General features: G+C 37.1%; 1 protein-coding gene across 1 annotated transcript in view; it reads left to right on the top strand.

Annotated features, from left to right (window-relative positions):
- LOC136264088 (uncharacterized) overlaps positions 1-13931 on the top strand; it is a 238778-nt gene that overhangs the window by 72361 nt on the left and 152486 nt on the right. Inside the window, exons 7-12 of the mRNA XM_066058779.1 lie at positions 6738-6908; positions 7143-7309; positions 8361-8415; positions 10459-10581; positions 10641-10746; positions 12715-12887. Coding sequence (XP_065914851.1) covers positions 6738-6908; positions 7143-7309; positions 8361-8415; positions 10459-10581; positions 10641-10746; positions 12715-12887 — 795 coding nt within the window. The remainder of the gene's footprint in view (positions 1-6737; positions 6909-7142; positions 7310-8360; positions 8416-10458; positions 10582-10640; positions 10747-12714; positions 12888-13931) is intronic.

Genomic DNA, 13931 nt, shown 5'->3' with positions numbered 1-13931 from the left:
ATAGCCAATAATCTTAAGACTGTCTTCAGTAGTTAAAATAAAAATGACATATGTGATTCCTCAAATATAAATAGCTACACTTAGTTATATCAGTATATCGGATCGGTATCATATTGGTTTCAATCCATATTGGATCGGTATCAGATCAGTTTAGTTTTCTTATATCGGTACACCTCTACTTACTATACGTTTCACTAATAATGTGTAAAGAATAGACTTAATAAAGCAATGCTTTTAAATATTTATGTATCTGCTCATTCCCCATAGGTGGCCCAGACTAGGTCCTGTAAAAGTATGGGCAGAAGGTACAAGTTTTTCTGCTCATTCTATCCCACACAAACTTTGTAATGCTTGAGCTAGCTAGGGTTTTGCACCTTAATCATGAAGTGCTTCTAATCAATACCAGTCTCCGTCCTGCCAGTAAGATCTAGAATTTTTAAAAGGGGGTTTCTGAAGTTAGCATAGCTGAAACATAAGGCACTGAGGACATTTCTCCAGAGATTTTAGAAGCTCTGAGATCAGATTTTAGGCTACTATTAGATAACAGTTGTAATACATCCAATGCTTTAAGCTGTAAATACTATAGCTAACTCAGAGTACAATATAACAGTCAGCCATCGGCCATTTTCCGACCAAGTGATGCTGTTGACCAATCAATGTAGCTGTTGGTCGGCCATTTGTGCCGATCAAATTTTTCATAGCTGTAATTCTTTATTATTAGTCTTTATAACATGTATTCTTATCGTTATTATTATTGTCGTATCGTTACCTTTCCTTACAGAAGCTATTTAATCGCTGCGTGAAATCTTGATCCAGTCGAAGCATCAACTTGATGCGCATGCATAAGCTAGAGCACTGCACCTTGTGTTTACCCCAATTATCGATTGTGGGTTACAGTCAATGTTGTGAAGAAGTGATCACTACACTGACTACACGAGTAGCGCTTTCCAGGAGAAGAAAAGAAAGTAATGTTTGTGAAGTGGAGGTACGATATTAAGTACAAGATGGCCATTTCGTGGTTAGAATGTGTAGAGAATGCACTGGCTAGTGTGATGGTGTATTATTAATATTATAAGAGAGGTGCGCCCCATTGCGGGGTACAGCAATAATTAGAGTGATAGAAGTGACATGTTGTTATCACCTATTGTCGATCCGTAACAAATTTGGGGGCTTGTCTGGGAGCTACCAGATACTCATTAACAACTAAAGAAGATAAAGTCTAAGCTGTTTCACCTGTGTTTGTTGGCCTATGTGCCGTGATTATGAATCCACAGAAGGATTCTTGTAGCAGATCGCTATTTTGTTGTAACCCATCACTCTTATTCCTTGGTGCCGGGTGTGAATAGGCACCTTTAAAGGTGAACAGCTTGTGTTGTATGACTTCTCAGTTGCTCTTCTTTTTTATTTTGGTAGGATTCGTTACTTGCGTTGATCTCCCTTGTGTCGCAGTGTTGTTGTCAAAAGAAATGGATAATTTCTGCACGGAACCGACAATGGACGCTCTTAACATATTGAAGAAGAGAGAACTTACCGAAGTTACAAGTCATTATGGATTGGACGTTCCCGAGAACACTACAAAAGCAGCAATTAAGAAGGTAGTGCTCGATTACTTAGTGGAGGAAGAACTGATCACCGAAACTGACTCGTCAGACACTATGAAAGGTCAGCAGTTATTAGAATTAAAATGTCTTGAGTTCCAAGAATGGGAACGGGAGAGAGAGACTCAGCTGAAGCTGAAAGAGCTTGATATCAAGGAAAAGGAAATTGCTATGCAATTAAAACTCAGAGAATTAGAGGCCCGCCCAACTGCTGCACCCACACCCACAGTGAAGTCTACAGGCTTTTACGTCAGTAAGCATATTAGACTAGTCCCTCCCTTTCAGGAGAATGAAGTTGATAAGTACTTTATCCACTTTGAGAAGATAGCTACTGGCCACGGGAGCTTTGGACTTGATTACTACAGAGCGTGTTGGTGGGAAAGGCTCGAGAGATTTATTCAGCTCTATCTGTGGAGAAGAGTGCCCAATATGACGAAGTAAGGAAGGCTATCCTTAAAGCCTATGAGCTAGTACCTGAACTCTACCGACAGAGGTTCAGAGACTCCAGGAAGCAAGATGGTCAGACTTATGTTGCGTTCGCTAGAGAGGAGGAGGTTCTGTTTGACCGCTGGTGCACGGCTAAACAAGTAGACAACTACTACCACAAACTCAGGCAGTTGCTCCTTGTAGAAGAGTTTAAGAAGTGTCTTCAGAGTGATGTCAAGATGTACCTAGATGAACAGAAGGCAGATGGCCTACATCAAGCTGCTGTACTAGCAGACGACTACTCTTTGACTCACAAGACCGCATTTCCAACCAAGTATGAACAGTCTGGACTTAGTTCAGGTCGTAAAAGTACCAAGACAGGCAGACTCTCACCACCCATCACTAGAAGCAGAAATCATGGTCAGAGCAGAGGTCATTTTGATAGTTCTTGTGAGTTTACAGGAGAACCTGTTTCAAGAAACATGGTCATGTCATGGCGGAATGTAGGGCACGTGATATGAAGAATGCTACTAGGAAAACCAATGCCCTTGTGAGACCAGTTACTGCTAAGGTGGATGCAATAATCAACTATCCTGCCCCAACTACTAAGAGGGAAGTAATGAGGTTTTAGGAATGGCAGGTTATTGTCGAAAGTTCTGTAGAGACTTTGCTACATTGTGTGAGCCACTTAGAAATCTTCTGAGGAAGAATACAGCCTTTGTGTGGAGTGATACGGGCCAGAGAGCTGTTGACAGAGTTAAGACTCTACTAATGTCAGCGCCTGTCCTCATGATGTCTGATTTTGGGAAACCCTTTACACTCCATATTGATACTAGTGCTTTTGGCACAGGCGCTGTACTACTTCAGGCAGGTAGAAAGGGAATAGACCACCCTATTGGATATTTCTCTTTTAAGTTCAATGTAGTCAGAGGAATTATTCGACTAACGAGAAGGTGAGTTTAGCTCTAGTGATGGCATTACAACAATTTGATTTTTACCTCACCCCTGCCCAATTCCCAGTACAGGTGTACACTGATCATAATCCTTTGGTGTTTCTAAATAAAATGAAGGACAAGAATCAACGTCTTCTGAGATGGAATTTGGCACTGCAGTCATATGATCTTTGTATTAAACATATTCCTGGTAAAGAGAATGTTTTGGCAGATGCTCTCTCTAGGAAATGAACACTTATACACTGTACTTTGGACTTAAACTGATAATTTCTTGTAATTTAGTTATTGTTTTTTTGTTATAGGGTTCTTATTCTGTATGCGTCTTTCTTTATGGGGGTATGTGTGATGATGTATTATTAATATTATAAGAGAGGTGTGCCCCATTGCGGGGCACGACAATAATTAGAGTGATAGAAGTGACACGTTGTTATCATCTATTGTCAATCCATAATGCTAGAGAGAGTGGAATGAAAGTCAGGTGATAAAAGTGTCTGTACATGGCAAGTTCAAGAGTCAAGTTTTGATTTATTGCTATTCACAAGAGAAACTTTAGCATTAGCTAGTTGGATAGTTATAATTCAATCTGTGCTGACTCAACACCACTCGTAACAAAGCGTTTAGCCCAGCTAAGTCTACAAACTGGCTGTACAATACATTGATTCATAGTTTTTTGTTTGTAAAATATGTATGCAGCAATACAAATACTGTACATGCATTACTAATAAACACAATTGATTCTCTGTAAAATGCATGTGCATAAAATTCACTGATAAGAAGCTGAAGGTGGTCTCAGATTCAATCTCAGAGTGATCCCTTTTCAAAATTTCCTGGGGGGGCCCTAGAAGGCTTGTGATTCACACTGTGGGGTGTGCTTCACACACCAGGATGGTACACCTATATCTTATGGCCATGCAATTTCAGAAATGGTCAATCAAATTTACTTTTGATTGGCCATTCTGTCCGAGCAATAGTTTTCCCTTATATTGTAACTGTAGGGGGGAAGTTATGACTAAGCCGTATCTTTGATTGCTCTGTTAGAGTAGTTACTTGACTGCTTTATGTCGATTGTTTTTAATATAGTGGCCATAGTACAGTGTTGCTTAGGGATAAATGATGTTAGTTAAGTGCAATTGCATGCATGCTATTGAAATACAGTGGTATATATGTAGTTGTGTGCTGTGACAAATTGTCAGTACAAAAATAATGAAACTAGTTAGACTGCCACTGAGCTAAATTTAAAAAGGGGTTTCTGTCGAAACCACATCTAGATCTGCCATTGCTAATTTTGCCACCAATGTGTGAATAGCTTCAGGCAAGATGATAGCAGTAGATAATTAGAATGCACATGAACATTTCAATCACAAGATATCAAGAAATGGCACCAAATAAATTAGTGCGATAATCATCACACATAGAAGGAATGTTTGGGATTGGTTGTACCCAACTAGTACTGTCAAGGAACTGTAAAGGTAATGTGAAGTGGATTCTGATCAATGCTTTAAGATGCTCAATTTAGGGTCCCCTTTTTGTGTGGATCCTCACTAGTGCTATTAGAGATAATATACGACACATAGATTGGAAATGCCCATATTATTTACATAGTGACGCCATGGGCCATTCTAGTTTTGGTGTGCATAAACTCTACATGTGGAAGATTTTGTTGTTCTTGTAACCAGCAAATTAGTGTTTGTTCTTTATAGCTGGGTTAGTAACCATCTACACTAATTGGAGGCTGAACTGGGTAGGAACACTGGTGAGTAGTAAACAACTGCGTAAGAAAATTCAGGTTTAAAGGTGAAATGTGGTGTTTCAGAACGGTTGTGTAAATTTCCTGAAGAAACAGAAAACGTAGCATTGTATCTTTGCTGCTGGTTACACTACTTGTAGCAGGTAGCTAGAGTGTAATGGGCTAATTAGATATTCACTTTTTTGCTGTGTATTTCCACTGTTTCGATGAAAACGTCAGAAAACAGGCACTACTTCGTGCAATTGTTTAGCTCAAGCTGAATGGTACTGTGGTACAAAATCTATTTCAACAAGTTTAGTAATTTTAAGTTTGATTAGGGATCCTTGAAAAAAGTAGGGAAACAAGGGAGGTCGCCTACACTTGAAGATATACTAGCAAACATTTTACCCCTAATCCAGTCTATACCCAAGACCAAGACTGAATTAGGGATTAAATGTTCAATTGTATATCTGCAGGTGTAGGTGACCTCCCTTGTTTCGCTACTTTTTTTCTATGATACCTAATTGAACTTAAAATTTCTAATTTTTCCTTAAACTTGTTTGTTCGCTTTTTTGTAACATTATTATGACTGGTGAACCCATGCATACCGCATCAAAGGAAAGGATGGCACCAGAATTAATGTTTTCATCTGAACGCACACTCCAGCTATCAAAAACTGCTTCAAAAGTGCAGTGGCCATTACACTTTGCTTTCAACTATGTTCAGCCCATTACACAGTGCTACAGACGAAAAACAGTATAAGAAGTGCCTCTGCAACAATCCAGTCACCACGAAAATATGATGATTCACGTGCCTCCAACTATCAATTACTGCCTCGGAAGTGCAGTGGCCATTACGCTTCGCTTTCAGCTATGTTCAGCTTGTTGCACAGCATTACAAACGAGAACTGTGTTAGAATCATCTCTGCAATCAGTCTGGTCACCATGGAAAATACGGACGATTCCTGTTTACAAACGTACTGTAAGGAAGCCATGCATTGCGCTACTGCGAATCGACACCTTTGGCTGTCAGCAAAAAAGAAATAGGACACAAAGGAGGACAAAGGTAAGTCAATGATGCGTGCATTGTACATATTGCGGTATGCCAAAAGGCACGTTTCGGGATGAAGTGACGTCGAACAGTGAAAAAATCCAGCCCATAGCCTACACTTGCCTGAAGGCATCAGGCAGGTAGGGAGACAGTTAGTCAATAGGAAATTCCATTGAATAAATTTGTTTTAAAATTTCGTAACAATTTATTGGAAGCCTGTAGGATCGTACTGAAGATACTTTTGGACTTGGTTATACCTAACCAATACTGCCAAGGTGCCAAGATGGAGTTGTGAAGCTGATTTTGGGTGAATTTTGTAGTTAGGAAAACCCAAATCTCCATGATTCCTAATATACAGTACTACCGTACTGTATGATGTATCACACATTTCTTTCGTTGTGTAAATGTGGTGACGAGAAGTTGGCTAATAGTACTGCTGCTGAAATATTAGCTGATGCATATATATTGTACCTGCCATTGTCACCAGTTGCAAACAATATTTCTCCCAATGTCCACAGACATGCTGTGTTCTTGTTCAGTACGCAACATAACACGACAAACAATGTAAAAGGAATGCCCATGCCTTCAAACTGGCCTTCAAATAAGTGAAAGAAAGCCAACCAGCCACTCAGTACATTTCAACTAATTTCTGATTGTACTGGTGCACTGTAACTACATAGGATAGGTAAATAATTAACAGACGTTTCCAATCCATGAGGAACGCTTACATTATCTGTGGCTGTACTTTTGCTACGTGGTATATGTACATATGCGGGTACTTAAGTACACCATTACTGTTAAATTTTGTACATATGCCTTTAAACAACCAAGTTAAGTGTGGCAAGATTAAACCTAGACAAATAAGTGGGCAATGCAATTAATGCTTGGCAATTTCCTTCAGTTCACCATATTCATTAAACCTATCTATACTCATATTATTTACTATGTATACATATACATATCATGTATAATTATTTTGTATAGTCTTCTAGAGACGGTACTGTCACTAATGATGGCAAACAGTTAAATGAAGTACCAGTGGAATATGTGGGGAAGTACCTGCAATGCCTCTGCAATGACAAATCTGTAAAGAAATACTTCTTATACAGCAGATCTCAGCCCAGTAAATTAGTCGAGGGGAAAAAGCTATTGCCAGTAAGTATAATAAATGTGCATGGATATTGTTACTAATAATTGTATGTGGTAGAATGAGATGTATTTTGGCACCACCATGTAAAAACTTGGTGTTTTTGAAAGTTGTATACTTTTCATGAGAGGATAATTCAGTAATTTTTTTCATATATATGTACGTTTGTATACTGATGCTTCAGGTTTTAATAGCATGTGAAAATCTTTTTAAGACAATTTACATTGCATTGTGTATGTTAGTTTCAGGAGGTAGTCCACTTTGTTCCTAATTATGACAATGGACAATTACTTCGTCTACTGATTGAAATCTACAACGGAGTACCAGAATCCTATGAAGTGTTCCATTGTAGTGAAGACTCTACTGAAGATGACTTGAAACTGTTTCTACACAGAGCATCTAAGTTCAAGTGAGTGTAAATTCATCTATATGTTTGATGTATCTGTACATGTACGTTGTGCTCTAATCTGAGTCCTGTACATCACAAATAAAGAATACTGGTTGAGGATACATACTAGAGGTGTGCAATGACATATCTCGATATTTCCTTTTGAACTTACCTCAGTTATCTAACATATCTAGATAATTGAAAAAAATATAATAATATAACCAGTAAAGTGAACAAATTACAATTTAAAGAGTATGAAGAAGTGGAAAATGTTAGTTTAGTACTGCACCCACGTGGTGGGAGAGTTGGAGATCAGATATTCTTTGGTATATAAGTAATTTAGGGAAGTTTACTATTATCTAGATGAATGAACTTATCATCTTTATTTCTATAAGTCTTACAATATCTCAATAATCAGATATATCTAGGTAATTGCACACCTCTAGTGATAGGAACACTCAGTATCAAGTTACAGATCATTTTATAACAAGGATTAAAATGATACATACCTATGTATGGTTTGCTAACCAGTGATACCAAAACTAGCCATATCAGTAACGTTCGGGGTTAGGAAACATGCAAACCTTTACAAACTTACATCACAAGTAGAATGGCGTAAATTGTGTCCATAGGATGTATGCTTCGAAAGTTATATGCTTGATACAAAGTACATCCAGTTTATTGGACTACGTATGTTGGCTCAAGGGTCAAATGAGCACCTGTAATTTATTTTCCACATACATGTAGTCTCTATACAAATTGATTTTTTTGCTCTCCTGCTGTCAACTGCTATACGTAACTCCAAGAGTATTCACTAGATAAGGCTGAAACTTCAACAGTTCATTGACTTTTCCTTCAGACAACAAAGAAGCTACAAAAGTTCAAAAAATTACAATATACATAGTGGGGTTTTTGCTCAGCCAGTTACAACAGTGTAATCACATGTTTGTGTACATCTGTCATGTAGCTACTTTTATAATAAGAAAGTTAAGCAGACTAAAAAATAATTAAAACATATACATAAATATGCATCTATAGATATTTATATTACTGTACATCTTTTTTTTTTAAGGCATCATACATTTACAATTTTAGAAGTGAACAAGCTTCCTGATAGACTACAGGAAGTAAGTATGCGATATTGCCATAAACCTGCTAATTATTTGTGACCATATGTATGTATGTATGTATGTATGTATGTATGTATGTATGTATGTATGTATGTATGTATGTATGTATGTATGTATGTATGTATGTATGTATGTATGTATGTATGTATGTATGTATGTATGTATGTATGTATGTATGTATGTATGTATGTATGTATGTATGTATGTATGTATGTATGTATGTATGTATGTATTAGGGGTGCAACAATATATCGATATATTGCAATATTTTCTATCACAATACAATACAATAAACATATCGATATATTGCATATTGCAGTGTTACAATATATTGCGTAATATTGCATGGTTGTAATGGACTGTGGCTTGTGGATAATCAGCCTATTCAGCTGCCACCCTCCTGGAGGGCGGGCATCAAAGCCGCCAGAATGTAATTGTTGATGTTTTAGAAGCCACATATCCTAAACAAACTGTTAGTTGTAGTTCTGCCTACTTGTACTGTAATACCTATTTAATAACTGTTGCCATTATAAGCAGCTTGACTGGTGGGTGTACACCACATGACACTAATGCTATCTACTGTATCTTATGAAGCTTAAACCCATGAGTTATTTACACAAGTGTAGCACTTCAACATCACCAAAGGACCAATTCCAAATATTGCAATACAGCAATATATTGCAATATTTTTAAGGCAATACGCAATATGTTATTTACCCGTATTGTTGCATCCCTAGTATGTATGTATGTATGTATGTATGTATGTACAGTGAAACCTGTATATTAAGGACACCTTGGGACTGACCAAAAATGTCCCGATTATCAAGGTGTCCTGATTTTGCAAGTCAGTTTACATGCTAATGGATATTTTGGGACCAATATCAGGTGTCCTCATTTTCAAGTGTCCTGATTAACAGGTTTCACTGTATGTATGCATGTACATATGTATGTATGTATGTATGTATGTATGTATGTATGTATGTATGTATGTATGTATGTATGTATGTATGTATGTATGTATGTGTGTGTGTAGAATTGGTACACATTTTATTTTAAAATAGTGGATTTTTTATGACTGACTGACTGACTGACTGACTGACTGACTGACTGACTGACTGACTGACTGACTGACTGACTGACTGACTGACTGACTGACTGACTGACTGACTGACCACCATATGTGACTGGATCTGCGAAAACTGGTCTTATTGCCCATGTCGGCAGATTTGATTTTTCACCAATAGCACAAAACTACATGAATAAACTATCAAATTTCATTGCCAAAATAAGCTAGACTTGAGTGGTCTTCTATTGCTGGCTGCATTTCCCAAGCACAGTGGTGATTTGTACGAGCAGTCTGGATCCCTAACGAAGCTGGTTGGCTGTTTGTGGCTATACAGCACTGTGGTGTTGAATAAAAACCTGTGCTGTATATTTTAGCTAGTTTTAAGACTTGAATGACCCATAACTTGGCCAAATTCATCTTTACGCCTTCATCTGTAAGATTTTTAAACAACCTCTGACCCTCCTCCAGGCCCCTGCCTCTCACCTCATAGCTCGCCTGATACAGTCAACCTCAGTTTAAAAACTATCTAAAATGGGGGTGGGCGACTTAGCCGCTGGCTATTTGTAGATGGGATGCTCTGGAAGATAAGGAATTGGTATAAAACATGAAAATTTTGTATACATACTTCAGCCATTACAACGCACTGAATAAGCATTTCTAAATAGGCGATAAGACCGGTTTTCCCAAACTGGGCCACATATTAATTTAACTTTTAGGTTGTTAATTAATTAATCTGTTATTTGAGTATGATACTACAGTATGTGGCACAATAAACCAGCTTATCTTTATTATTTTGTTGAACCAATAAGTTGAATATTCTAGAAAACTTACATATACATATGCCGAGTATAATGTTATTTGCTTGCTAGTACTGCCAATAATATTTAGTATTACTTTGTAATCTGTGATTTTTCTATTATTAGTTGCTTCTAGCTCAGTTATCACATTAATCTGAGTCATACCTTATTCTTTAGGTCATTTTACATCATCATTCGCATGGAGTAAAAGAATTGGAGTCTTTTGCTCACTTAAACTATATTGAGACAAATGATTCAGTGCTACATGAGATGCCATGGGTAGTAGTGAAGGAATACAAGGTATGTAAATAGTGTTTATGCTTGTATCTTATAATGACAGTTTTGAATGTATTTTGTAGGAAAATGGTCCAAACTATGAGTGGCCAAAAGCAAAATCTATCTGTGAGAAACTTGTTTACAATACAAGTACTAACTTTACTCTGGAATTAGTTTATGGATGTGCTGGTATGTTGTTCATATATATAGATGTCTATAAGGATCCTATCTACAATGATGTCATAAATTTATACATGGATGCTATAGTGTGGGCACATACTGTAGCATACAACTGCATCACTATTTGCATTGTGCATCAGTTGTGATTTTTTTTTGAATTAAAACTCATTCGCCGCCACAACCACCATATGGCAGTTTCAATTACGAAATCCTGTAGCATCACTTTCTAAGCACTCTGTACCTTCTGTTGAATGTTTTAGTAGCCCCTGCACTTATCTTGTAGTGGTCTTGCCCTTAAGGGAATGGGAACAAGGATAACTGATGCTTTTGTTTACACACAGAAACCACAAGGCCATTATGTAATGTTAAAGTGCAAAAATCAGAGAGACTGCAGAAAACACGGAATACGGAATAACGGAACAGTGGAATAACAGAATAAGCGAAAATTACATTCTTAACATTTTTCTACTATATATATATATAGTCTATAGCATTTATACAATACTCACCTCGTAGCAATTCCACAGAGAATCACTAAGGCAATGCTCAGGACGATCTTTAAATAGAACTAGCACAAAACTAACCACTCTAGAAAAATCTAAATACTTTCTAATATACTTTACTACAAAATCGCTACAACACTATAAGTTCTTTCTGCTATAGCTGCTTATACCAGCCATCACACACGAGTAACTGCCCGAATTTATTAGTGACAACATTCCATCCTAAGAAATCTTCTCTGAAATAATCTACTTTGGCTAACTTGTTAGTTATCCATCGCCAAACAGGAAATTCAAAAGGTTAAGTGCTGTATTTAGCTGACATCACTTTGTGCAGCTTGATTCTAATAAATTTGGGCAGTTACTCGTTTTTAAAAGCTGGTATAAGCAGCTGTAGCAGAAAGAATTTATAGTGTTGTAGCGATTTTGTAGTAAAGTGTATTAGAAAGTATTTTAGCTTAGTTAGATAATTCTAGAGTGGTTAGTTTTGTGCTCGTTCTATTTAAAGATCGTGCTGAGGATCGCCTTAGTGGATTCTCTGTGGAATTGTTACAAGGTGAGTATTGCATAAATGCTATAGACTGTATATATAGTAGTAAAATGTAAGAATGTAATTTTTGCCAATTCCGTTATTCCGCTGTTCTGTTATTCCATATTCCGTGTTTTCTGGAGTCCCAAAATCAGACTGAGTGAAACCACATGAAAAATTCACAACTTACATACAGTCTAGTACTGTTTATAATAACACAGTAAACATCACCAACCTGTTGACAGCTGAAGCAATTATCTCAAGTCTAGTTTTCAGAGGCTTGGAAAGTGCGCATGCACATACATGTACAAGGCCACAGATTTGAGGCATACAAAAACAGCAACACATCACAGTAACCTGCATAATCAACCTTACCCACAATAGTCCATGAGGGAGTGTAACACCCTGGTCATTCATTAATTTTTTTGGATTTTTGTGGAATAAACAATCCTTGGATAACTCCATTTCACAGAAGATGAGGCCAGCCATTTATGAGATATTCAAATTAGATATTGAATTCCAATGAAAATTTATTTTGCAAAACTTCAGCATTAACCAGTATAGCTTGTAGATAACTTTAGCAACAATAACTACACGCTTGAAAGAGATATTTTAGAGGTACATATATCAGTCTACTAAGTTACAGTACATAATGGGTACCCCCTATATACTTTGTAGTCTGTAAACTTAACTAGATCTGTTCCCACGGAGGGTCAAGGTGGCAGAATACATCAATGATAAAGAAAGAGAGCACTGCATACAGGATAACAAAAAAGTGAACGAGGTAAAATTGATAAGTACGCAGATTATTTTTTTGCAGCACTAAAAATAGTGATGCCCCACACTATCACATCCATTTTAATCTTATGTTGTCATTGCAGATGCTATCTGCTCTATAACCAGTATAATTTTTACATGCATAAGACTTGTACTATGTATGTTTCCTAGGTGATGGGAAATCACATTACATTAAGAAACAGTTGCGTCCTCTTGATCACTACCAAATTGTTGCAGTGAATGAAGCATTTAGTGTGCTAAATACTATTTATAAACTAAGGATGCTTCCACCTGATCACAACTGTGCTATATATTTTAACTTCACTGTTATTCCACCAGTGGAAGTAAGTTATCATTTAAGTAAGACATTTATATTTATGCCTGAGTCAAATATCCTCAAAATTTTGCCCAAAATGCTTTCAGAAATTTTCCTAAATTTTCACCTATTATGATCTTCAGTGTTCCCATTATGCTTGTATTATGGTCTTTGGTTGGTGACATTTTCTACAATTACCTTGAAATGTTTTAATCAGTAAATGCTCTATTATAGTATTTCACTACAAAGTGACTGTTCTATTAGAGAGTATTGATCTAAGGAGCTATGTACAATGCATTTGAGTGCTCTATTACAGTTAGCAGTTTCCACTGACTGCTCTATTAGGGAGTGTCAATCTATTTTCATGCAATTAAGCTCCATAATTTGAAATATCCACCTAGTATAATGTTGGCATAGCACTCCAGCTTATTTTGCTTTTTATTATGCTGGCATATTTGAGGCATGCCTAAAGACATTCATCCTTTTTTAGAATTAAATGGATATCTTTTGACTTTTGGTTCAGATATGAATACTAATATCAAGACACACGGTAGTGTGTCGTGTGGCCCAAGAAGACAGCGTGCCACACCGTGAGTATATTTACAGGAAGAAAGTAAATGTGATTTTCACACCTTTGTAGCTCCGTGATTCCTTGCCCGATTGAAACCAAAGTTGCTACAGAAGTGCCGGCTAGGTAGGGGAGTCCACATTCCAAATTTGAAGAAAATCGCTTCAGCCATTTCCGAGATACGAGTGGCCAAAGTTTTGGTTTTTTTCTTTGTTTTTTTTCTTCTTCTTTTCACACACTTTGCAAAATCCGCCATAAAACACAAATGCATGTTCCAATCGGGCTGAAATAGTTTGGAAGGAATCCGATGAACATTCACGTAGTTATAGCTGATTATTTGTGTAAAAGTAGGTCGAAGGTCTGTCATGCCCACAGGGTAAACCGCTTGAAGGAATGAGCTGAAAATTGCTATGTAGATGGAGTAACTATCGTAGGAGTGCCTTTTTGTGGTTTGAAAGGAATCCAGTTAAAGGCCATCGCGATATGACACAAAACCCAACCTGT

Source organism: Dysidea avara, chromosome 8 (genome assembly GCF_963678975.1).
Source record: "Dysidea avara chromosome 8, odDysAvar1.4, whole genome shotgun sequence".
In the NCBI taxonomy this organism is placed as follows: Eukaryota; Metazoa; Porifera; class Demospongiae; order Dictyoceratida; family Dysideidae; genus Dysidea; species Dysidea avara.
Note: the sequence above shows the minus strand (reverse complement) of the source record. Positions and strands in the feature narration are given on the sequence as shown.